This window comes from Vigna umbellata, chromosome 5 (assembly GCF_029865625.1).
Source record: "Vigna umbellata cultivar VRB3 chromosome 5, Vumbellata_1.0, whole genome shotgun sequence".
NCBI classification, from domain to species: Eukaryota; Viridiplantae; Streptophyta; class Magnoliopsida; order Fabales; family Fabaceae; genus Vigna; species Vigna umbellata.
The window spans coordinates 24,090,100-24,117,352 of record NC_142169.1 but is presented as its reverse complement, the minus strand read 5'-3'; the positions used below and the strand labels follow the sequence as shown (position 1 = coordinate 24,117,352).

General features: G+C 34.0%; 3 protein-coding genes across 7 annotated transcripts; 2 read left to right on the top strand and 1 right to left on the bottom strand.

The window, feature by feature from the left end:
- Positions 1-363: 363 nt before the first annotated feature.
- LOC148197980 (uncharacterized) lies at positions 364-2,161 on the top strand. The gene has a single exon (XM_088115235.1). The coding sequence runs from the start codon at positions 645-647 to the stop codon at positions 1,818-1,820; it is 1,176 nt and encodes a 391-aa protein (XP_087971361.1). The 5' UTR covers positions 364-644; the 3' UTR covers positions 1,821-2,161.
- An 8,112-nt stretch (positions 2,162-10,273) lies between these two features.
- LOC124845797 (pentatricopeptide repeat-containing protein At2g30780) lies at positions 10,274-18,453 on the top strand. Of its 5 annotated transcripts, XR_015786850.1 has the most exons (5): positions 10,274-10,740; positions 11,082-12,207; positions 12,316-12,387; positions 12,603-12,720; positions 17,924-18,453. XR_015786850.1 is itself a non-coding variant. In XM_088116199.1 (3 exons), the coding sequence occupies exons 1-2, from the start codon at positions 10,351-10,353 to the stop codon at positions 12,204-12,206; spliced, it is 1,515 nt and encodes a 504-aa protein (XP_087972325.1). In that variant the 5' UTR covers positions 10,274-10,350; the 3' UTR covers position 12,207; positions 12,316-12,498. The 5 variants fall into 5 exon arrangements, 2 of the variants coding, with proteins under 2 accessions (XP_087972325.1, XP_087972323.1); XR_015786851.1 differs by lacking the exon at positions 12,316-12,387; XR_015786849.1 differs by having other exon boundaries at positions 10,275-10,740; positions 11,082-12,387.
- A 4,181-nt stretch (positions 18,454-22,634) lies between these two features.
- Positions 22,635-25,119, bottom strand: LOC124845799 (gibberellin receptor GID1B-like). The gene is made up of 2 exons (XM_047322977.2): positions 24,600-25,119; positions 22,635-24,198 (listed from the first exon to the last, which is right to left on the bottom strand). Exons 1-2 carry the CDS (start codon positions 24,636-24,638, stop codon positions 23,203-23,205), a joined length of 1,035 nt encoding a protein of 344 aa, XP_047178933.1. The 5' UTR covers positions 24,639-25,119; the 3' UTR covers positions 22,635-23,202.
- Between the last annotated feature and the right edge of the window lie 2,134 nt (positions 25,120-27,253).

The following is a 27,253-nucleotide window of genomic DNA, read 5'->3' as shown; positions in this document are numbered from 1 at the left end:
GACCCAACAATCCTCCTTAAAAAACACAGAGTAACGTTTACATTTTACAACAAAACAACAACAATAATAATTATAATATCTAACGTGTCACATGCACATGCACAGAAAACAAAAAATAGAATTAACGCTTCGGCCGTTTAACTGGTTAACCAACAACATTGTCAGCAGTGTTACCCACATAAAACGTACTCTTGGGTTGGGTTGGAGCCCATGTAGGCTCGGACAACCGTTTGATCCAAACCTGTACCTTTCACCCGAAGCTGCTCCGAACCAAGGAAGATTGACAAAATTAGCGTGTACTGTGCAATTAGGAAATGGTATTATAATTTGCCAGCCATACATAGATGGTAGCGATTTGTATTTTACCTGAAGCGGACAGAGAGAGAAAGCAAAAGTGTGTGTGGGAGAGAGAAGTGGAAATGATGAAAAGGCAAAGGCAAAGGCATTGAAGGAAGAAAAAGTAACACAGATTCAGCAAGGAATTGCTTCTCCTCCAAGACTAAGTAAGCCAGCTATCGCCAGTTTCCGCCATTAAAACTTTCACACCATTTCTCACGGGAAACCCTCGCACTCCAAAACAAAAAAGTAACCCTCCCATTGCTATAAAAACCCTTCGCCACCCTTTTTTAGCTCTCCAACTCCCAATGGATGTCGCTTCCTACTCTCTTCTTTTCGTCTGCTTTCTTCAATCGGTCAGAGCAATATTAGACCCCAACGATTTCCTCGCTCTGCAATCCATTCGGAAATCGCTTCACGATGTTCCCGGTTCTAATTTCTTCTCCTCCTGGGACTTCACCGCCGACCCCTGCAACTTCCCCGGCGTTTACTGCGTCGACGATAAAGTCGTCGCGCTCAACCTCGGCGACCCCAGGGCCGGTTCGCCCGGTCTGACTGGAAAACTCGACCATTCGATTTCCAAGCTATCTGCTCTCGCCGACCTCACCGTCGTCCCCGGAAGAATATACGGCCCTCTCCCTCAGTCGATCTCCCAGTTAAAAAACCTCCGGTTCCTCGGCGTCAGCCGGAATTTCATCTCCGGCGAGATTCCGGCGGGTTTAAGTCAGCTTCGCAATATTAGAACCATCGATCTCAGTTACAACCAGCTCACCGGAACAATTCCTCCGTCCATCGGAACCTTACCGCTGCTGACCAACCTTATCCTCTGCCACAACCGCCTCTCCGGTTCGGTTCCCTCGTTCGCCTCGGCTTTTTCCCTAACCCGGCTCGAACTGAAGCACAACGCTCTCTCCGGTTCCCTCGCGCCGTACTCTCTCCCTCCCTCCCTACACTACCTGTCTCTATCGTGGAACAAACTCACTGGACCAGTGGACCGCCTCTTAAAGCGCCTCAATCGGCTTAACTACTTGGACCTTGGCTTGAACCAGTTCACAGGCCCAATTCCGACTGAAATATTCTCATTCCCCCTCACCAACCTACAACTGGAAAGAAACCAATTCTCCGGCCCGGTCCAACCGGTCAACGAGGTGACCATCCAGACCGTTGATCTCAGCTACAATAGGTTATCCGGTCAGGTGTCGCCAATGCTGGCAAACGTCCAGAACCTGTATCTGAACAACAACTGGTTCACAGGGCAGGTTCCCGGCAGCTTCGTCGAACGGTTATTGGCGGCGGGCATTCAGATACTGTATTTGCAGCACAATTTTCTTACCGGCATTGCAATAAGCCCGACGGCGGAGATTCCGGTGAGCAGCACCCTGTGTTTGCAGTACAACTGCATGGTGCCACCGGTACAGACGGCGTGCCCCTTCAACGCCGGGAAGCGGAAAATCAGACCAGCTCAGCAGTGCAACCGCCGCTGAAGTTTGTGAAACCGAAGCTTCTTGGTCCTGTTTCATAAAAGTCATAATATATTATATTATATTATTACATTATATTTATTACTATTATACTTCATTCAATTAACAATTCAGTTTCCTCTTTTTAGAAAGAAAATTAGTATTGAGAAAAAAACGGATAATTATTTATTATTATCTTCTATTCATTTTTGTTATATGAATAAGAAGACTCTGAATACACGCAAGAGTGTAGTGAAACCAGAGACGTCATAGCTTTATAGGTTACCATGTTCATGTAATATAACTCATTATTAATGTAATATATATGTTTACCAATAAAATTTGTTTATCGTTTTGCCATTTCACTTTTTCTTATTTCTTATTTCTTATTTCCATGGTTCTATTATTTAAAAGTTATCCTTTCATAAGGAAACTGTGGGAGAGAAAAAGATAATATCATTGTTTAAGTTGTTTAATACAAAAAAAAAGTTAAGGTTTTATTTTGTTATATTTTATTTCACGATTTTTACTATTTAATTATAAAGCTATAGATTTTTTTTATTTTGTTTTGTGCATCAAACATTTTATAAGAATTAAACAATACAGAAAATTTGTTTTCAATTTTTCATAGACTTTTCTTTTGTACGGATCTTTCAAAAACAGGAAAAAAAATTAAAATTAATGCGATATTTTAAATCAAAACTAAAAATTGACAGGGCAAAACGAGTAAGCAAATTGTATAACCTTCATTTTTTATTTTATGACAAAATAAAAGAAAATTACCTTACTATGTTTATTAAAAACTTTTTAGGAAGATGTTCTATGTTAAATAAATAAAAAAAAAATATTAAATAAAAATAAGTGTTTTAAGAAAAGGATGATGAAAAAGTAAATTCAAGTTTGACCAGCTACAAAATTAATCTTTAATAATTTTTTGTTTGATTTTGCATCTAAAATATTCAATTCAACGTTTCGACATTAGGAAACAAACATCAGAACTTTACCCCTCGATGAGTTGGCTCTTGGAATTCTCAATTTGATGAAGACACACATCTTTTTCTATACAGTTTTATGATAACTATGTTTTTATCTTATACTTTTGTCATTTCCTTCTTTTAGCCACTAATTTATTTTAGTTTGGCTATACTCTTACATTTTCGTTTTTTTTTTTAATTTTAGTCAAACGTTTTCATTCTGTTCAACAAATTGACATCTTGAAGTTACATTTGAGCCATGTCTAAAAGTTATTACGTTTTAGACAGTTTAAAATTTAAAAAATGTATAGCACATAAATTATTTATTCCTACATTATTTTTAAAAAAAAATTTAAATTATATTATTACGTTTACTTTAGATGTTATATATTATTATGTCTTAAAAAAACATTAAATATCTACTTTTTATGCATATTTTCCGTAACTCTTAATTATAAATATTTTTAAGAATTACTCTAATATATTATTTATACAGCATAATATTTTATAAATTATTTTCATTAAAACTCTTACTGTTATATATTATTGATTATTGATTTTTGAATAAGTGTTGGACTATTCTTTTATTAATTGAAGTTATCTTTCTATATTTTTTTTTGTAAAGGATAACAAATTCATCAATAATGTCATATTGAAACTGATTTCAAGTTATCTTTTTATAATTTTTGAAAATTAAGTTCATACTTTTTATTTGAACTCTTTCTGTTATAATTATTATATATGAAATAAACTAAAATACAACAATAGAAAGTATTTTTTAATAAAAAAATTAAAATATTACATATTGATGTTGAAAAGACCAGGAGAATAGAAGAAAAAAATCGAATTAAAAACATGAATATATACATATCTATATATATTAAAATGGGGATCAAAACAATTATACTACTAGCATTACCCTATATACCTAAATCACGTAAATAACATTAAACATCACATCATCCAATGATAATGTCATCAGGTGTCATTTTTACAGAAGATACATTATCAAAATGTCATATCATAAAATATTAATGCTGGGAGGATTTAAAAAGAGAAGCACCATCATTGTATGATTTAAAACAAAATAAATAATACCCTATGAAAAAAGATGACTTGTTTATAAGAAGTTTTTAACAAAATTTAGAAATAAAAAAGTGACATATTTATAAACCTAAAGTATTTAAATACTAAAGGTTTAGTATTTTTCTTATTCTAATTATATTCGTTTATTATTTCGCAATTATTTTCATCACATTTCATAAAGTATCATTCCCAACCCCTTATTTTTTATAAGAAAAGCAAAATGTTTCCATAAAAAAAGTAACATGTTAGGAAAAAAACACGCAAACTTCGATTAGGTAGCGTTTTACTATTTTTCTTTTTTAATGTTTGGTTGTTGGTTTAGGTAGCGTTTACTATTGGATGCATGCAAAGAGGTTAGGAAAAAAAACAACACTTCAACTACTTCACCCACCTGGTGCCTTTTCACGTACGCATTTATAGGTCCTATGGACCAACATAAAATAATAAATAAAATTATTTCATTCTTAAATAATTTAAAAATTTAAATAGTAAATAAAATCAATGAACCTAAGATAAAAAATAGTAAATAGAATTCTTTTCCTTTCACAAATTTAAATATATTTATAAAAGGAAAAGTTAAACATACCTCAAATTTCTACATTGATTATCCAAAATCTCTCATGTAACAAAATGTCATAGCAAACTTGTAAATATTTACATGTTTTTTACTTTTTTTCATTGACAATTGACCTAGAATGGTCTTTAAAAATACAGATTGTTTGAAATACAAATTAGAAAGGATTATGCTTGGGTTGAACAAATTCTCGTAGTGCAGCATTCAAATGTTAGTATTTTAAAATTGAATTTAACTTTGTCTGAAATTCCCCGAAAATATTTTATTTATAAAAAACAAAACATAAAGGGTATTCTTATGAATATAGAAAAATACCAACTTATTTATAATTATTATTATAAATTGTAACAAATCCTGATTTTTCTTTTGTAATGGAATTAGAAAAGGATAAACATATTATTAGGTAATGCTAATCAGTAATGGTATTAGAAAGGCAATCAAAATTTTAGTAATAATAGTAGAAATATAGAAACATTCTAAGCTAGTGCTCTGGTTTTTCCTGATTTAACATGTTTATTTAGACTGAAGCACAATAAAAAAATATCTTATTTTTCATGATTTAATTTAGGATTGTTGTCGTTATATTGACTTGATAATTGAATTTTAATTTTTCATTTGAGATTTAATAAAAATGATTAATGTGTGTTTTTAATTCTTTTATTAAATTTTAAACTATTAAAATCTTTTTAATAAAAGTACTTGAAATCCGTGGCAGAAACTAGTTAACATTGATGTAAAACTTTAACAAAACGAGTGCTACAATAAATAAAAATAAAGTTCATTTCTACAAAACCTTTATTTCTTTAACTGCCAGTGATAGAATCACTCATTCAATGTCCCGTTTAAGTTTCTTTCAACAATAACTAAATATATAGCTTTTTGAAATAAATTGTCTCACCAGTTTTTCATAAATACATTATTCAAATTAAGACAAAAAATAATAATTAATTCGATAACATATTTAAAAAATTATTTTTCTTTGAGAAGTAAAAAACAGCCAATTTACTTTTTGTTTTTAAATAACAAAAATTGTAGTCAGTTACTCACAAAGCATTCTCTTATTTGCTCAAGATTTAGCAATTGTTTTAATATTTATTCCATAAATATCTATAAAAAATTGAAAAGAAAAAAATGTTTTTTCTAACACTCGATATATAAGTTAAAATTAGTTTTTTTTAAAAACTACATTCTTTTAATTGCTCCGACAAAAAAAATTGCACATAAATAATTTCTATCTTATTAGAAAAAACATGTAATTTTTATTTTATTTTATTTTACTCTCTTATTGATTACTTAGAAAAAATATTTAAAATTTTTTTACTCCATAAAAATTCAGTATTTTTAAATAAGGTAATAAAAATTATTTTATAATTTTTATTATATACATCTTTTAATTCATATAATGTCATTCAACGTATGAGAAACTCCAATTATAAAAATGTAAATTGATAAATTTATCCTCATTTTAAAAATATTTCTCAACTAGATTTTGTACTCGTACATTATATATGTGTGTATATATACCGTGTATACTTCTTTTTTCTTTAGATAATAATTTACTTACAACATAGTTTTTACCAAAAACTTGTGATATCAAATTCATTTTAAATATCGAAAAGGATTTTCTGGATTGTGCCGAGGTTTACATAATATATATCAATTAGAAAGCAAGATAGCAATAGTTCATTTTACAATATCATAAGGCACAGATGAAATACAATAATTTGATGAAAATACGTTTATGTTAAAATCTTGGATGACCGTTGTAATTGTAACTAAAAAAAACAAAGCTGATGTCGAAGGCCAACCAAATTGTTCAGGCTTTTTACTGTTCACAGTACTGGTTGTATTCCGTTTTCTCGACAATCGACGTAGTTTTTCATGCACAATTAATTATTATTTACGTTAGATATTTTGTTCGTTTCCCTTTTCAGAGCAACCAATATCATTGCCAACATGTCACAAAAAATTTCCAACTTTTTATTACGCAAAGATCGACTTTGGTAGACTGCGGAATTCGCTACGTATTTTCATGTTTTAACGCGACTCTAGTTATTAGACAAAACTTAAATTCCTTTAGTGACAAAGAAGGTTCGGAGAAGGAGCTACGATGTGAACATTTTTTTTTTAATAATCCTCGTATTTTTTTTGTTAGACACATGTAGATATATACTTTGGTTGTCACAGTTTAGATTCAACCGAGTTTGGAAAAACTAATTCACTTAAAGCTCAGCATGTTGAGGTTAAAAAACTGTGGATAACTGCTATTATAGGGTGCTTTCTGTTGTATAAGCTGACAAAAGTAGAACAAAAATCACGAACAATATATCTAACTTCTCAGAATTTCTGAGAATCTCAGCAAGAATCTCTTAAAAAGAGAATAAATAAATCCAGAATATTTTTAGGAAAAGAGAGAATGAAACTAGGAGAAAAGAGGAAGAGAGAATAATGATTTTGATGATCTCTTCTGAATGAAAGAAAAGCTCTATTTATAGAGCCTATGATGGAACTAACCCTTCTTAGCTTGAGGAGTACTTCATGTAAAAAGTGGCACCAAACCTTAAAATTAAAACACAAAATCGGTGGTTGTGGAGAGAGAAAAGCAAGGTTGGAAACAAACATGAACGTTGCACATCAAAAGTGACGTTGGCTGTGAGCATATAGGAAAATATCTTTAAGGCAAAGACTTACGGTCCAATCTCAACTTCTTCTGCAAGTGATGGCACATATCTTTGCAATATTTTATTAATAAATAATAACACTTTCAATCTGTAATTTCATTGATGACACTTATGTTCAGGGAATTAAAGCGAGTTGAAAATTTCGTATGAAATTAAAACGAATAATATATTAGTAAAAACAATAGTTAAATTTATTAGTCAAGGGTATTTTTATTGTTTAAAGTGGTGTTTTAATATTTTATATAGGTTTGTTTATAATTCATTGATACTAAATCTTTTTAATAATTTTTTTGGAAGATATCAAGATAAGTTGGAAGTGCTGCATGAGTAAAAAAAAATGATTAATCCATAAATAAAATAATTCATAAATCTATTATTTTAAAAATCATAGCTTAAAAGAAATATTTTAGTTTTTTATATGGGATTTTTCATTAGTGCTGATGTTTTTATCTACCCCTACAACAAACAATGAGAAAATATAAGGAAAAAAATTTCAAATGAACATCTATCATTAGAATAAGGTTGCAATAAGCTAAACATGATCAAGATAGTGGTTGGTAGCAACCATTGCTTGAGAGATGAATGGGGGGCATGCCCCATTACAAAGAAAGCTGCCAGACCTAATAAAACAACATGTACTTACTAGAATGTTTCCTCTTCACTACAAAACAAGATAAAAGGGTCAAAATTACTTTAGTTTCCTTTGTCAGCTAGTCCCCTTGAGACATAATTCTGCAATTTCTTTGGGCGTGCCAAAGAACTTGACATTTAACTCAGCTCATGCTAATTCAATTTCTTTATTTACAAATTTTGATGAAGATGACAATGACTTCCTATGTAAAATATATGTGTGAAATTATATTCAGAAAACCATCTCACAAATTCATTAATTGTTATTATTACATGAATATAATAAAAAATAAACCAGCATTGAATATTTGGACCTCTTACATTTCCTCGTATAAAATGATGAATAGTGATATAAAGTTGTCAAACCATGATGCAACAAGCATATGTGAAGTTACTATAAATAGTAAATATGATTGGACACGTGTTTTTAAAAAGTTGAAAACTATGAGAATGTGTTTGTATCATTGGATATAATGTGTGATAGACTGTTCTTAAGTTTGTGTTAACCGTTCCACTGCTTCAAGATGATTTACTTTAGTTGTATCTTCCACAATAGAAATCCACATCAAACTTATTCCCTAAAATGTTAACAAGTGGGAATGTTTGATAACAAACAAGTGAGACAAATCTTTTACTAAAAATATGATATCTGAATTATTATACATAAATGAAGTATGATTAAATGTAAAGGAAAAATATAACAACAGAAAATTAAAACAGAATTATAACAAAAAAAATCATAAGAGGAAATTGAAGAAGATATCAAATATATCTCCAACATCCCTCATAAGGTGGGTATGAAAATTATGAAATCCAACTTGAAAGTAATAGTTTTGGAAGACAATGGAATGAAGAGACTTGGTATGGTTTGTCGATTGTGAAACTTGATAACCTTAAAAACCTTCATAAGTTAAGAAATCGTGAAACTTAAGCAATTGAGAAAGTTGAGAAACCAAGAAAGTTGAGAAATCGAGATACTTAGATGTTTTTTTTAACTGTTTCAATCAATTAAAGATAACATATTAGAAAATAGGTTTAAGCCTAATTCAACCCCACAAAACTGGTTTGTAAGGTGAGGTTTGCATCTCACTTATATATTATAATTTGGTCTTATCTCTAGTCGATGTGGAACTTTCAACACACCCCCTTCACGCTGAAGTATATACATCGTAGAAATGGGTGGTCCAATAGTGATCTGACAACGGGTGAAATAGAAATGCCCAAGAAACAAGAAATATTGCTAGGATAGGCTCTAACCATGGGTCTGATACCAAATTAGAAAGTGGTTTTAAGCCTAACTCAACTCCACAAAACCGGTTTGTATGGTGAGGTTTGTACCCCACTTATATATTATAATTGACATTATCTCTAGTCGATGTGAGATGTAAACCTCACCATACAAACCGATTTTGTAGAGTTTAGTTAAGCTTAAAACTCAATTTCTAATAAAAAAGAGAATATAAAATGGACTAATAGGTTGGCATGTATGATATGAGAGCTCATGCACATATTGTGGATAAAGATAAACAATAAACACAATAATTTGTTAAAAAAAAATTGAAATATAAACAACTAGTTACAAATTTCTAAAACAGTTATGGTAGAACTACTACTTAAAACTATTTTATTAATAAGATTAAAATAATAATATATAAAATAATTTATAAATATTGTAATAAATATAGTTCAACGATTTTTTAATTTAATAAACTAATAATATAAAAGTTATAAAAAAAACCTACCCATAATAATAATAATAACAAGTTTTACATAAATCTTCGTACACAATTAAATTGGCTTCATATATTTGATTTAAGATTTTTTTTATTCCTCTCTATTGTTGAAATTGTCATATCTATTTGAAGGTGATATTATCAACTCAACATTCTCACTTGACCAATTGTTATACTTTTATATTATTTTAAGTTAAATTGAAAATTTTTGTTTTGTATTTGTTAGAATTAAAATATAAAAATACATTATTTTAGTTTTTAATAATTTTAAATATTTAATTTATAATTTTATTATTTGTACGTTTATCAAATTTTGAATGACATAAATGAAAAGAAGGAATAAATATTCAATACAAAAATTAAAAGTCACATAAAATACAAAAGAATTTACATATATCTTTTATATTTGATTTAAATATAATTTTATATTTAATTTAAATGTAATTTGAACCAAAAAAAATAATTAACTGTTAAAAAATCATTATTTAAAATTAATATTATTTTTATAATAATAAAAAATATATTATTTTTATTTTTATTATTATAATTGTAAAATTAAAATATTTTTTGTAAATTTATTGCAAAAGATTTTTATTTATTTTGTAGGTAGTTCTATAATAAAAAAGTGGTTAAAATTTAAAATTATGAAATAAAAAGATATTTAAAAAAATTACTTAAAAAATAAAATTAATAATTATTTTAATTTTTAAAAAATATTTATCAAAGAATAAAATTGAAAACATTAGAAAAAATATGTTACTACGAAATATGGGTTAAAAAAGCCCAAACCCAAAGATAAGGAGAGGCCTGCATAGTACTGCTTCTCTGGAAGAATGTCTTCTGTGTAAAACCCTAACAAAATTTTTGGCGTCGACCATGAAGCGAGTGTGGAGATTCTCTTCACACGCAACCGGTGTTCAGTTGTTACTCTTCCAATCCCACTTCAGTGGATTCTCCAAACCCAAACACATTCCCTCCTTCTCCACCGTGCTATCTTATCGCCAGCTCAACACGGTGTCAGACTCGTTCTCTCACCTCATTCCATTGTTCACCGTCAATGCTTGTTCTTCAACTTCAACCAAAGAGGATCTCATCAACAACGTCACTATTCTTAGGAATGAACTAATTCGGGATTCCTCCGACCATGTTCAGGTTCAGAGCATTTTGGACTATAAGTATGACGATCTCAGTAGCCGCTACCCTAAGGGATATGTGTTCTTGGAACTTATGTATCAATTGAAATCAAATTCTTCCCTTGCTCTTAAGGTTCAATTTTTATCAACTCAACTTGAAATTGGTTTTTTAGTTTGGCTTATTGGTCAATTGGACTTTTTTTTTGGTAAAGTTACGTTGGGTATGGAAAATCGGACTGTAATTCTTTTTTTAAGGCGTTTCTCTTTGTATTAGCATCATGAAAGTATTGCTATTTTGGTTTCTTTTACTTGTGTTTTATTTTAAATCAATCCAGTTTTGTTTAGTTAATGATGGTTACCTTTTGTTGTTGTAAAACATAAATGAATATGACTGATGGTTTGGATTTTCAATCGGAGTTTGTGAAATTTGAAATTAACCTTGTTTCTTTTTGGACTGTGTTGGCAAACATTCAGGTGTTTAACTGGAGAAGGAAAAGATGTAGTGCTGAAAACCCTATGGATACGAATGAGTACTCGAAGGGTATAATAGCTGCTGGTAGATCTGGGAATATTCATTTTGCTATTAAGCTCTTTAAGGAGGCTGCTACCAAAGGTGTCAAGACGACTAGCACTTACAATGCGCTAATGAGTGCCTTCTCGGTCAACGGTCTTGCTGATTGCTGTCAGTCCTTGTTTTGTGATCTGAAGAGGGATTCAACTTGCGATCCTTCTATTGTCACATACAACATTCTCATATCTAGTTTTGGTAGCTTGATGCTGGTTGATCACATGGAAGCAACATTCCGTGAGATTCGAAAGTTAGACCTTGCCATGAATATCAGCACTTATAATAACTTAATTGTTGGATATATCACAGCTTGGATGTGGGATGATATGGAAAAGGTGTTTCAAATGTTGAAGTCGAGCCCTGTCCAGCCTAACATGAAAACCTACCTGCTAATGCTCCGTGGGTATGCAAATTCAGGTAACCTGGAAAAGATGGAAGATACGTACTCCATTGTAAGGGATCATGTAAATGAACATGAAATTTCATTAATCAGAAGTATGATATGTGCCTATTATAGAAGTTCTGAAGCAGATAAACTTAAGAAGATAGAGTTGCTATTGAAGTTTATTCCAGAAGAGGAGTACAAACCATGGTTAAATGTGTTGATGATTAAACTCTATGCCAAGGAAGACTTGTTAGAGAAGATGGAGAATGCTATAAATAAGGCATTTGAACATGGACCATCTATTAGAAGCATGGGTATCTTGAGATGCATTGCTGCAACTTATTATCGGTGCAATGCTGTAGAAAAGCTAGAAAATTTTGTGAGACGTGCTGAAATCTCTGGGTGGAGTACCTGCCGCTCCTTATATCATTGTAAACTGGTCATGCATGGGTCACAGAAGCCCTTACATGAATTGTATCGTGTCCTTGAGGGGATGGAAAATGCCAAACTTGCTTGTACGAAGAAAACATTATGGATAATGCACAAAGCTTACAGCAACCGTGGCCAGAGTCCCATGGTTTTGAAAACACTGGGGCTAATGTTCAAACATGGTTACGAATTTCCTTTGGACGCAATTCCATCATAAAGTATGTATATCCTGGAGTGAAGATTATGTTTCTAATGACATTGTTGATACGAACTCTAAAAGTAGAACCACAAACTTCTCTAACCAGTACATGACCCTGATGTTCCAGGATCTACCATTCAAGTTGTATCTGGAACATTTTCCAGAGTTTGCCCTCTCTCTCAAAGCTGAGTCCAAAATGGTGAATTGTTTTTTTGTAAACAAGAATAAATTGTTGTAAACGATTCTGTTCAAGGGGAAACTGCATTATTTATATGATGAAAATAGCTCAAATGCCAACATAAAATTTAAATGGCTGTCAAATGATTTAAATTACCTGGGAATTAGAGGGTTAAGAAGTATGAATGGATTTTTTTCCCTCCCTTTGAGATGGCTCAACTAACCCTCTTATTGCAGGCCACATTGCATTTTACTCTGGGAAAGAAAACGTAGTACACATAGATGTTACTGAAATGCTGAAGTACACATTGATGTTACTGAAATGCTGAAATTGCTCCACAGACAAATTGATTCTGTAGGTTCTCTCTCCTAATTGTATAATTCACATTTTCTGCAATGTTCTTGATAGACATTCATAGACCTGACTTTAGATAAGTGGTATTAAAAGAAGAAATAATTCTGTGTTACATTGCATGTTGTACTGCCACTTTAAAATAAAGTATATTAGAAAAAAATTTAATGTACATAGTGTAAATGATAGTTGGACTATATTTGGAAGAAAAATCTATTTCATCATTCATGAGGAGCATTAGCAAAAAACTGTCATTTTATTATGCATGGAAGACATAAGTGGAGATGTCAAAATTGGTTCCAACCCATGAGCCAATTTGGCTATCCACAGGGTTCTACCCGGGTTGGGTTGGAAAAAGTTCAATTATTTTAAATGTGAGTTAAATTGAATCCAGTTCACTTAACTCGTGAGTTAAACGGATTTGAGCAACAACCTTTTATTATTAGTTTTTTACCATTTTCTCATAAGTTTTTTATTATAATTATTTACAAATTCTGATTATGTAGATTATGATTTGATATTTATAAAATTGTATATGTTATTAATGAATTGTGTCTAATGTAGACTATAACATGTATTTATAGCATAATAAAAAATCAATTATAGTAAATACACCTAACAATTAGGAATCAATGATCTTAATTTCGTAGATTATGTAATGCTTAATTCCCTAGAAATTCTCTATGGGACTTGGGGAACATGTCAAGCAGCCAATTACTAGAGTTGACAAAATCAGTAGCGATTTCTCTAGAGAGCACCTTTTCTCTAACAAAGTGACAATCAATTTTAATGTATTTAGTTCTATCATGGAAAACGGGTTTGATTCAATGTGACGTGTAGCTTGATTGTCACAAATAAGCCTTGCTTCATGGACGTCTCCTAGTTTTAGTTGTAGAAGTAGTTGCGTATGCCACGTAAGCTCACAGGTGATTGTTGCCATAGCACGATATTTTGCTTTAGCACTAGATCTAGCAACTATATTTTGCTTCTTACTTCTCCATGAGATAAGGTTTCCTTCGATAAGAACATAGTATCCAGAAGTGGATCTTCTATCCGATGGTGATCCTGATCAATCAACATCAGAGTAACAAGTGATTACTGCCTTTGTCTTCATACAATAATCCTTGTCCTTGAGCATTTTTTTATGTATAAAAGAATACATGTAACAGCATCCCAATGGGTATCGCAAGGAGCATTCAAAAATTGGCTTACTAACCGCAAAAGGATGTCATGTCTAGTGATAGTGAAATAATTGAGTCTGCCTACCCAACGAGGATATCTTCCAGGTCTTTCAATGGCTCCCCCTAACCCAGAAGGATATTGGGATCTATAGAAGTATCACAAGGACGACAATCAAGCATTACAGTTTCAATAAGAATGTCCAGGGTATACTTACGTTGATTAATGACAATTCCAGAAGCATATTGATGAGCAACGTCAATACCTAAGGAATATTTTAGAGGACTCAGATCTTTAGTATGAAATTGTTGTGAAAGGTGCTTTTTGAGTTGTCGAATTCCAGTCTCATTGTCACCCGTGATGACAATGTCATCAATATAAACAAGGTAAATGCACTTGCCAGAAGAGGAGTGAAAAGAGAAAACAAAATGATCAACCTCACACCTGGTCATGCCAAACTATATGAAAACAGAACTGAAACCAAACCAAGTCTAAGGAGATTACTTTAAATCATAGAGCAACTGTTCAAGCTTAAAACAAGACGAGAATCGCCGAGAGCAAGAAAACTAGAGGATTGATCCATATAAACTTCTTGCAATTCACCATCTAAGAATGCATGTTTAATATCTAGCTCATGAAGAAGCCAATGATGAATAACATCCATAGTTTGAAAGAGATGAACAAAATTTATTTTGGCCACAAGGGAAATGGGTTTCACCATAATCGAGGCCAAAAATCTATGTATATCCTTTGGCAACCAAGTGAGCTTTCAATTGATCAATATGACCATTAGGCCCGATTTTCATGGTATAAACCCAATGATAGCCAATCATTTGCTTGCCAGGAGGTAAAGGAACAAGGTCCCAAGTGCCATGGGAATGTAAGGTTGCCATCTCCCCTACCATTGCCTAACGCCAGTCAGGATTAGCCATGGGTTCACCTGTAGTCTTAGGAATAAATATAGAATCCGAAGAAGAAACAAAGGAGAAATAGGATGGAGACAAACAATGATAATTAATTGTAAAAGCATAGAGAAGGTTGGGATTACGAAAGGAACGATACCTTTTTGTATCACAAGAGGAAGTTTAGGTGCAAGAGGCCTAGGCGCAAGGGCAATTGGACAAGGAGATGATGTTGGACGATTAGTAGGGTGAGTCATAATTGGTGTTTGAAATCATCTGTGGTATTGAAGCAAAGGACGTTGAGGAGAAGTAATCACCTGAGTTGGAATAGGCGAGACTTCTGAAGGTTCGACTTTAAGATTGACATCCAAAATGGTGGAAGTGTAAAAGGGGTAGTCTCAAAAGACGTGACATCAGCAGAAACAATATAACATTGAAGTTGAGGACAAAAACAATGATAACCCTTTTGAAGGCGTGAGTTACCAAGGAAAATACATTTACGTGACTTGGCAGAAAGTTTATCTTTACATGTAGTAAGGTCATGCACAAAGCATGTGCAACCAAAGGCACAAAGAGGAATGGAGTAAAGATCTTGTGTTGGATATAAGATAGAGTGAGGAACCTGATTATTAAGAATGGAGGAAGGCATGCGGTTGAAAAGATAACATGTTGTTAGTAGGGCATCTCCCCAGAAGCGAAAAGGAATATTGTGGTGAAGAAGGGTACGGGCAGTTTTAACCAAGTGTCGATTCTTTCTTTCGACGACACCATTCTGTTGGGGTTTTGTGGGAGCAAGATGTTTGATGGAGGATACCCTGTGAACTTAGAAAAGGATAAAATTGGGAAGACATAATGTTAGGGGCTGGAAAGTATATGAGAGGAGGTATAGGAGAGAGAGAGAAGGGGAGTGAGTTGGCCAAACGGTAGATGAAGGGGAGCGACCAGGCCGAACGATAGAAGGCAAGGAGCTACTTGGCCGAATGATAGATGAGGGGGAGTGACCAGGCCGAACGGTAGAAGGCGAGGAGCTAGTTGGCCGAACGGTAGATGAGGGGAGCGACCAGGCCGAACGGTAGATGGCGGGGAGCTAGTTGGCCGAACGGTAGATGAGGGGGAGCGACCAGGCCGAACGGTAGATGAGGGGGGAACGACCAGACCGAACGATAGATGAGGGGAGCGACCAGGCCGAACGGTTGGAAGCAGCAAGGAAGCATCCTGGGAGGGAAATATTTAGTAATTATAGTAAATAAAGTCATATCCTAGGAAAATATTGTTAATTACGGTAATTAGAGCAGTATCCTAGGGAAATATTGTTAATTACGGTAATTAGAAGTATATATCCTAGGAAAATAATAATTATAAATAAAGCCCTGACGCTATGGTTTAGGGCATGCTTTTGATTTGTGAGTTTTGTAAGAGAGGTTATGCTCTCAGGTGACTGACGGAGATCCTACTCCCAATTATTGTTTGTTTCTTGGATTCAGTTATTTCAATTCAATAAAAGAGGTTTATTCAGCTATTTTCCATTGTTCCTTGTTTGTAAGAGTGTGTGAGGAAACATTCTAGTTATGTTCCATACTCGGATACGCAACACATATTCACGAGCATATTTTAATATAGGTGCCAAATAAGATTTGATTGTGGACAGATTCAAACTCAGGTGGAAGTCCAACAAGTGTAAGGACTGTAAAAAACTTGCCTCGTTGTTCAGCATGCTTTTCTGCATCATTGGTGAAAGGCATAAGTGATTCCAAATCAGCAATTAAGCGATTGATCTTACCAAGATATATTTGTATATCATGATTCTCCAGTTTCATCGTGATAAGATTGGAAATAACATTATAAAAGGCAATGAAAATCATTGCGATATACTCTCTTGGCCTTGTTCCACACATCATAACAAGTAGTAAAAGCATGGTATTGGGGCTGTAATTTGGCATCAATAGAGAACCAGAGAATTCTAAACAAGGAGGCAACAATTTGCATCCATTAGGCTTGTTCATGGTGGGGAATGTCTTTGGCTTGTTTCGTTAAGAGGTCAGCACGAACTTGACCCTGAAACCATAGGTTGACGGCAGCAGCCCAAGACCTATAATTGTTCGTCTCGTTCAGTTTTTCACATGGGATGAGTGGAACATTGGTAAAAGTAACAAGAGGGGAAGCCATGGTAAAAATAAATACTGAAAATGGGCTAAAAAGAAATGTCGGGTGAAACACAGTTTGCCAAGTTGGAGCACAGTTGGCAAGTTTGGAGAATGGTTGGTGGAGTTGGAGCACGGACGGCCAAGTAGGAGTACGACCGGGTTAGAACACGACAGTTAGGAATAGGTGGCGTGTGGTCGTGCGTGCAGCGGCGGATTGGAGCAGTGCCGGTGGTTGTCGAAAGAAAAAGATGCTCGTTGACAAAGAAAAAAAAGGGCACACAGGGTCGTAGGTACTGTTCACCTGAAAAGAAAAATAGAGAGAAACCCGATGGTGAACCTAAACTGCTGATACCATATAGAATTGTAAACGTTCTAAATGAATTGTGTCTAATGCATACCACACCCATGTATTTATAGTATAATACAAAATCAATTATAATAAATACATCTAATAATTAGGAATCAATTATTCTAATTTCCATGATTATGTAATGCCTAATTTCGTAGAAATTTGTAACAGCTGTTTTCATTCTAACAAAAATGTTTAATGAAATAAGTGAACACTTTGATTATAGTGTTATAAAAAAATGAAAAAGAGTTAATTCACTTTTGATTGAACTGCAATAAATATATATAACAAATCAGAACAACAAAGCATCTTTAAAGCATCCTTGAGTAAGTTCACTAACCCATCACATCAATCTGTTGTAGATTGAATTAAGTTACAAAATTTGTGCTTCATCAAAAGGTGAATTGGGTTGAGTTGATTTACTTTAACATTCTTAGACATAAGCACGCCACTTTAATTGCTCATTGGCCTTACTGGTTGCTTAATAGCACTGTGTGCTCATTGACCCTATTGGTGACCTGCTTATTAAAATAACACTGTTTGCTCATTGGGTTTTGTATCGCTCTCTCCTCTGGATGATACTAGGCGGTACGCAGCTGTATGATTTTTTATTTGTATCTCTATGCGTGTAGATAATTGTTTTGGAAGATATATTGGTTATGGCTGAAGAGATCAAAGCACAAGATAGACAGGAGTTTTTGACCTTTTGGTTCCACCTGCAAAGGAGAGTGTTGGAATGAAATTCATTGCTTTTTGACCCCACGGTTGGTTACTTTCAACAATTAATACAGCACCACCCGAAACCTAAGGCAACAGGTCTGCCCTATTTTGCGAAGGGTGTCTAAGGTGTGGCAAATAATCAAGGTTTTGGAGTTTGAAACCAGGGCTGCCTCTAAAAGTCTACTAATACCAGTTTATTGCGCACATTTACATTGGATACATCTTAGCTTCTAGTCAACATGTGGTAAGTTAAAAAAGTAAATTTCTTCCAATTTTCTTTGATGTCAGTTAGAACCATTTTTATCGTCATCTACTGGTTATTTCTGATGAATTGACTTGGTATGATTATTTTTTAATATTGAATTTAAATAGCCTTAGTGGTGATGTATCTTGCAACGTACTTGGAGTATGAGTCATCAACAGTTTTGGTTTTTTCTCCTGATCTCTGCATCATGGTGAGTGTTTTTAATACTTGTATTGATTTAGCTGTTGTACTCTGTATCTTATAAAAGGAAATATTTCAAATAAGTATATGAAAAGTTAGAATTAAAAATATTAATCTAAAAAGATAACAGGTAATGTGACAATTTTATTGGGTCATTGCTAAAAGAGTTTTCGATATCTAGTTTCAGTCCTTACTCCTTGTACGTAGTAAAGGTGTAATTTTAATGCAATTGTAAAAGTAAGCCCTTCACATAAAATACTTGTTGAATTCCTTGATTGGCAAGTATTTTATATTATCTTTACTTTTTTGGTTTTTTAATGAATAAAATCTGCTTCATATATATATATGTTCCTCACTGAAGCATGTCCACATTTGTGGTGTGAATTGTTCTGTTTAGCACAACAAAAGTTGAGTGGAACTAAATTAGAAAGCGGTTCTCTCATCGCACCGAACTTGAAAATTGATTTGTTTGAATCAAACTGCGTTTTAGTTCAATGAACTGGATTCTAATACAATTCACCCAATCTGAATTAAATTAGAAAATGGTTTGTCTGATTTTAATCGCTTTTCATTTTCATAAACTTGTTTTAATGTTTTGAAACAACGTTAGTCTTTTATCTGTTTTGTTTTTGTGTCCTGACTAGGGATGATAACAGGTCATAGTATCTATCCCTTACATGATTCGAAAAAAAATAAAATCATCTACTATTCATAGATATTTTAAATTTGTGGGTGTATATAAATATTTAAATGAAAATTTTAATTAAATTTAATCTGATAATATATAAATTATTTTTAATTAAATTTAATTTAATAAAATATAAATTAATTTTTTATTTTATTTTTTTCAGACCGTAAATATTTATTATACAAATAATATAATACTCACATTTATCTCATTTATAAGTATATATTAAAATATTTAACTCATTTATAAGTATATATTAAAATATTTAACTCATTTATAAGTATATATTAAAATATTTACTATTTTTTAATAATAAATATTTAAAGATATCAATTATTCATAAAATTCGTAAATATGTAAGGATATAAGTATTTTTTTCGTCTCTATTCTTAATCTAATCAAATATGTACTTTAATTGAATTTGTGCTCACCGACTTGAATTGCTCGAACTCAACCAAAAGTGCGATTTGATGTTTTAACTTGTTTTTCAATTTTATACCAAGAAACTACTATTAACTAATTAACTTTAGTTTTCAACTAATTTTCATTTATTTTGTTAAATGTAGTAAAAGAAATTATATGCAAGAATAAACTATTTGAATTCTTATTTTATAATCAAATCAAAAATGAATTTTTGGGTAAATGCAAATAGACGTATATCGCTATTTTTAATCATTTCGATATATGGAGGGAATTACATCAAAACTGTAATTTTAATATATTATCTAAATGAGATACATTTTTTTTTATTCAACAAATTTATTCTTTAGTAAATGGAGATTATTTTTTCTTTTTTAACCAGCTCTTGTCTCCAGTCTAATGTTTCCATCAAGTATAATTCTCTAAACTATCCACTTGAAATAATATAACATATTCTTTTACTTTTTAAGTTATTCTTTCAGAATTATATATTTTTTAAAAATTGTATTATCTAAATTAGAAAATGTTAATATGCAATCAGAAGAACCTTTTTAACACATTCTAATTATTTTTACTTAAAACATTTAACTTAAAACATTTAATGAAATAAATACTTGTAATGCAAACTAATAAAATAAATATTAAATACTATACTTTGACAGTATATTTTACATAACAGATTGAGAAAGACAATTTGAATCAAACTTTTGTTTTTGGTATTCTAAAAAATCTTTTATTAATAAAGATATTTCAGTTTATATAAATGTATATTCATCTCTTATCTCTTATTTTATTTAACGTGGAATTTTGTTTCTATCCTGACAGTATTCGAGTTAAAAATGCAAAACACAGTGACAGTATTAAGAATTAAAAACTCAACAATAACAATGTCCATTACAAAGCACTGCTTATACAATAAATATATATAATTTGTATACCCAAAACTCCAATAGGGTATTTTCTGTTGTAAGTGAACGGTACAAGATAAGTGAAAGTGTGAAAATACTGAAATTAAAAAGTGAGAAAGGTTAAAAAAGTAGCCTGAAAACTATGGATAAGTATTATAGTATTGCTCCTGCCAGGGTGTGAATATGGTTTGGTTTGGTCCACTCACCTACAACTACAATCACTCAAAGCCTATGAGTAGTAGTAGTATTATTATAATGGGAATATTTTGTTTTATCATTGTCGTCCAAACCTCATTAATAATATTCACGAAGTTCGTGTCACATTTCCAAAGTCACACTTTGAAAATGTTAATGAGAAGATTCTATGTGCTGCCTAAGCTGTTCAAAGCCTATAGCTTTTTTTTTTTTTAATAAGAATTGTTATAACATCAATATTGACCTAACACTTGGTGGAGCTGCTAGAACTTGTACATACATACACCTCAACATTTGAAATTATCTATATCTTCTCCAGTTGTCCACTGCATACCATTTGGATCCCATCTTAGGACTATACAACAAAACTACTTTTGACTTTTGAGAACACAAGACACATGTCATGTTCAAATTCCTCTTCGATCACACAGATAATTGGATTTTCATTTCTCAGGTAATTTCTTTACCCTGCAAAAAAATATCATTACTTGTCTTTTAGCAGCTTTAAGCCTGTATATTAAGAAAATAAGTTGGTTGTTAATTGAAGTTGGAGACATAATTGTTGGTACTATGGGATTTAGTATAACTAAATAAAATTGGACACTAATGACACACACATCTGAATAGAAGAATCATCATAATGTTGCGAACGCGCAAACTACAAGCAATGAGTGGTTAATTTTAATATTGTATTGAAAAGGAAGGGACCGACCAAAGAAATGAAGTTTTGTGTCCTTAATCCTGAATAAAGAAAACTGGTTTGTTGACAATGACTCCTCCCGGTGTCGTATATGGGAATATTTTCAGGACATAAACAGCTAATTTACTAAGGACAATTCACGATAAGACATGGATTAAGCAAGATAATCTGGTGAAAATCAAACTTACAAAACCAAACTGTTGTGTGTTTAGATATTATATGGCAGAAAAAAGTCCATAAAAGACAGGGTTCAATGTCACTGTCGAAGCTTAGCTGTTCCCTACCACTTAGTGAGCATTAAACAGTTTAAAGCGATCCCAATAGGGTTAATTTTTTTTTTTAAATTGGGTTTCGTGGGTTTCGAAAAGTGGTCCCTGAGAATACATCCAAAAATCCCAACCACTAAAAAAATGGGTTCCCCTCGTCAAAACAATGCCAAATTCCCGTATTTGCTGTTTTCCCAAGCTCCAAACAGACCTGATAGAAGAGGCAATAAGGAGATGACAAGAATTAATCAGAGTGATGTTGAAAGATAAGAAATTTAATGATTCAAACTCCTGCCAATCATTCTTCGCGTGAAAGCTTTTCTTGTCCTTTTGGTGCTCTTAGGATTGTAGAACAAAACAACGTTCCTCTCCTCTCCTCTCCTCTCCTCTCCTTCCTCCTCTTCTCAACTTCACTTCCACGTTTCATCACATATTCTTCCTGTCAACCACATCATTAACAAAACGCACAACTCTCCTTTCCACCTTCACATTTAGCATCAACTTTTTCGGACCAATCATATTTTTTCAACCTAACCACAATGGATTAATCAATCATCAAAAGGCACACAATATATTCATCCTTTCTTTCTACTACTGGGGCACTACTACTTCTTCTACTACTACAACTACTACTACCTTTTACCTCTATTATACTGTTGCTTATGATTCAGATGCTAAACATCATCACCTTGCTTTATATTTTCCAAAGTTCCAACGCCAAATTTTAACACAATGCCCTTTTATAACAGACAAAACTCAAAAGGCCTAACTTTACTTTCCTAGTCAAATGGACACGCCATCCTCAAATCAATTTCTGTGGCATTATCACAGCCTTACTCCCCTTCCTTTTCCTTTCAATTCTATTTTGTTTTTTCTAATATCCCTTCCATTTGGAAAGCTATCATGCTTCTCTATGCCATACATCTCCAATAACTCAATACAAACATCTGTCACACCATAAATTCAAACAACATCGAGACGGAAGGAGAATCCAACTAAAATGCAAAACCAAACATCCAAGACATTTTATATAACATAGGTATACTACATATAACATACAGATTCATATAACAGGTTGACATTCTCCAGTTCACATTCAGTAATTAGTGCTACAAGAGGAAAACATTCTCTTAATCAAACAAAGCGAACCAATCCTCGTCTTCTATCTTTCCCTCCTGCCACCAAACTTAAAACGTTAAAAGGGGGTGAGGCGTTGTATACGGTGGTTCCACCAAAGCCCCCAAATGAACCGAGTTCCGGTACTGCCAGAGCTGGTGCTACCTTCCAAAACCAACGAAAAGAGAACAGGAAGCAGTTGTCCGCGGATCACAGAACTCTCAAATTGACCACCATAGATGTTATGACCATAATAACTAATGCTACACAATTTTATAACTACACACACTTACTGCGAAATACAGAAAGAAAAGGACAAGATACAAAAGTGGGGGAAAAAAAAAGAAGAGAAGCCAAGTAAAATGTCAAGCTTTAGCTATGTATGCCTCCTGTAGGTAAGGTAAGGTTAAGTAGTAGTAGTAGTAGTAGTAGTCTTAGCACTAGTAGAGTATATTAACAGTCAGAATTCACGAAGTTGTTGATTTCCCTCATGAGGCAGTAGAAATGTTCATTGTTTGGCAAGAAGTAGAAGCCAATAGTGGCATCCTTGAGATAGAGAAGTTTGACCTCTTGTCCAGAATCCTCGAGACCTTTTGTATATGCCAGTTGCCAATCCTGCAGAAGATCCAAACCAGCCACGCAAACAAGACTTTTGGGGAACCTGAGTCCCGCAAGGCTTTTCCCCCTTGGTCCAAAGGGGTTGCAAGCAGGGTGGTCTCTATTCTCTCCTTCAGGCAGAAAAGCCCTCCAATACCAATCACGATCCTTCAACCTCACGAAGTATTTCCCATCCAACCTCAACTCTGATTCCGTCCTCTTCTCTCCTCCGAACAAAGGGTGAAGAAGAATATTCCCCAGGACCTCAATTTCTTCCTCCGCAGCCTTTACTGCCACATGATGAACAATGTTCCCACCAGAACTGTCCCCTGCCAAGTAGACATGAACCTTGGACTCCCTCCCACTTTGCAGCCACGTTCTGGACTTCACCCACTCCAATGCTGCCCATCCATCATCGTAGGCGCACGGATACCGATGCTCCGGCGATCTCCGGTAGTTCACGGACACCACAGCAGCCTTGCAAATGCTCACAAGGTACCTGCAGAAGGTATCGTAGATAGCACTGTTTGCCGAGGAATGCGAGAAGCTTCCCCCATGAAAGAATATGATTACAGGAACAATTTCCGTGGTGCTCAACGGCCTCTCGAGGTCTCTGATACCCCATTGAGCCTCGTTCCCAGGGGCCGGCAAATACACCCGATAAAACGAGCCAACGTTTCTATCAACATGATCGATGGAAAACACCCCATGAACGGGAATTGCATTGGCAGGGACCTTCCTATCAAGAAACTCCGCCAACTCACGATTGAAAGTTCCGTCGTCACGTCTGAGAAGCTTATAAGACAGCTTGAAATTCGAGATTAACACCCACGTATTCAGCGGAACAACACTCTGCACAAAAAAACAAAAATCAAAACATATTATATGATTGGCAGCCGTGTGAATGGTGGCCACGAGAGGGGCAGAAGGAAAAACAGAGAATCGATTGAAAAACCGGTGCAGGAGAGTGAAAACAAAGCGGTACAGTACAGTAATCCAAGTAAAGTTTTCAACTTGCCAGAACAAGATAAAAAGAGTTACATGGAAGAAATAGAAAAGTACAAAAAAAAAACAAAAATCAGATGATCCAATAGCGGTGTCTCATCTTTCTTAACAAAAATCCCTTTAAGCTGCCAAGCCCAGAGGAGGAATAAAGCAAGAAGCGAAATGGGAAGTTCCGAAAGCGAAAAAAAGAAGTGGATAATAATTTGTAAGATAGAAGGTACGAATGGAAGAGGAGAGAGGAGGGTTACCCTAGATTCATTGAGATTGACTTGGTTACTGCCAGCCATGTCTGGTTGTCTCTCTTGTGTCTCTAAAATGAATATGGAAAGGGGGAACCCACAGAAAAGGCCTATGAAGCAGCAGCAGCAACGACAACAGTGATCCCCACGGTAAGCGCCCTCTGGTGCACCCTCATAATAACAACCAACGAAGAAACGAAGGATGAGAAGAACAGAGTGCAAGACGGTGTGTACTACCGCCTGCGTACCTTGCCACGTACGCACGTACGTATCAGTGTATGTTCTCTCTCAGCTTTGTGGCTCTTGCACTACCAACACCACACAGCACTACGACGATTGATCGATCGATTCTCAGTCGAAGGCTTTGCGGAAGAAGGTACACTAGCGTGTGTGTGATACTGAAGGGACACAGAGAGAGATAGGGAGAGAGAAGGGTGAGGGATAAGAAGGTGCAGAAGAAGAGAGAGAGAGAGAGAGAGAGAGAGAGTCAAACGCAAAAGAACGACGGGAATGGACGGAGACGAGAGAGACGACAAAGCGGGCGGCCAAATTAAACTGTTAATATGGGACCCACCATTTTCGTATTTACTTTCCCATTTCTTTTTCGCCATAATTTTTTCCCTTTTCTTTATTCTGGATTTTCCTCCCACATCCATTTTCTTTTCCCTATTTTGTCTTTTCCTCCCCTTTCTCTTTTCCCCACTGTTCACCTCTTGACAACTCCGTTTTCGCCTCGTTTACAATATGCCCTTATTATAAATAAAGTTCTTTTTGCCAAAACCTAAAAAATTACACCCTTCTTCTTTCTTTATCATTTTCCTGATTCCACTTTTATCATACATCGCACAGTCTCATAAAAGATAAACCACTCCTGCCGCCTCTTTCAAAGAATGCAAATCCTCCGTAATGTTACTTTAGAGACGGAACAAATTACGTTAGAAAGTGATTAGCGGCTTTCTATGATTTTAAGGTTTATTACTGTGAATTGATTTTAAGAAGAAAAAAAAAGGAATATTATACTGTTCCGTTTTGTCAAGGTGTATTAAATGGGGTTGCATGAATAAGGTGGGGGCGAGGCTTGACCATATGGAGTGAAATTGAATTGGATATGTGAAAAAAACAAAACCTTATAGAAGACTGAAGACGTTAGGTTGTGTTTGATCTGGACATAGTTTGTTGGCGAATAAACGTATGATAATTATGATGATGTTTGGTTGGGAGTGGTGGTGGTAATAAAAGGAAGGGTAGGAGGTGTTATATTTTGAGGGGTATAATAATTTTGTTGTAACGAATGGAAGAGATGGGGTTGAGTTTTGTAGGCGAAAAAGTACATTTTCTATAGAGACAGTAGATCTGGAAGAGACTGGAAATAGTCAAAAACAGGGTCTGGCAATAGCCGTACCTAATGAAAAATCTGGGTAGAAAGAAAAGAGAAGAAGAACGCCACAAGTGAAACGGAAGAAGGAGACAAAAGAGTTTCCCAGCGTGCGGCCGACGCCAAGGCACGTGGCGACAAAGGGTTCCCTCTCCACGCTTTTGCCAAACACACCCTCTCACCAAATTCCCCAAACTACCCTCCCCGCCACCGCTAAATCCCCAACACTGCCATTCACCCCTCACACGTCTTTTGTCCACTAGCACCTCTCTCTCTCTCTCTCCCGCATGACGCCATCTTTTTTGTCACACTCCCGAATCCTTTTCGTCCTTCCTTCCCCTATTTTCTTTTCCAAAATATTCATTTCTTTAAAATAAAATAAAATGTAGCGAAGCGGTAACTAATAATAAAATAATAATAATAATAGCGGTGAAGGAAATAGTAAAAAGTTAGGAGGGTTTTGGATTTTTGTGGTATCGAGTGAAACCGAGGCGGTTCCGTTGTTTTTATCTGTATCTATGTATGTATCTATCTCTGATAACAAGTGGCGTATTGACGTTGCTCGTGGCTGCGGGGTGGGTCCTGCTTGCCAAGTCTTTATTCTCAAAACGAGTTCGATACGATGATCAAACTGGCCTTTCGATGTGGGACACGCTTCGAGGAGACGTTCTGATCCCCTCCACAGGCTTTCCTTTCTCGACACGTGTCCACCTCCTTTCTTTCTCCTTCTTCCGATTAATCACATTTTATTTTCGACGCTTAACACCTCTGCATGCACCTATAATACACACGGATAGATAGATATATAGAGAGAGAGAGCTTTGACTTTGGACCATTTCATCTTCCTCCCAGTGCTGCTGCTGCTGCTGCTGCTAAAGGAGGGGCTTCATTTTCTTTCTCTTCCACATTTTCTCCTTTCTTCTCCCTATTTTCATTAATATCATCACTTCCTTACATTTGGAAGCCCCACTTATCTTTTTCCCACCTCACTCACTACACTAAATGGACTTGTCTATTTTTATTATTGTTTTTTGTCTTTTGCGTCTTTATACTATACTATACTATACACGCTCTTCTTTTCTTTCATTATTCATTTATTATCCTGTAAAATATATTCTTTAAAAATTTGAACCTATAAAAGTTTAATACTTTCTCTTATTTATTTATTCTGATCATAAATACCGAAATAGATTTTAATCATCTTTATCTTGGTGACCAACTGCATCCGCCACAAGGGTTATCATTTCCATTCTCCTTTATTCTTTCTCCTTCCAGAATCTATGGCGGC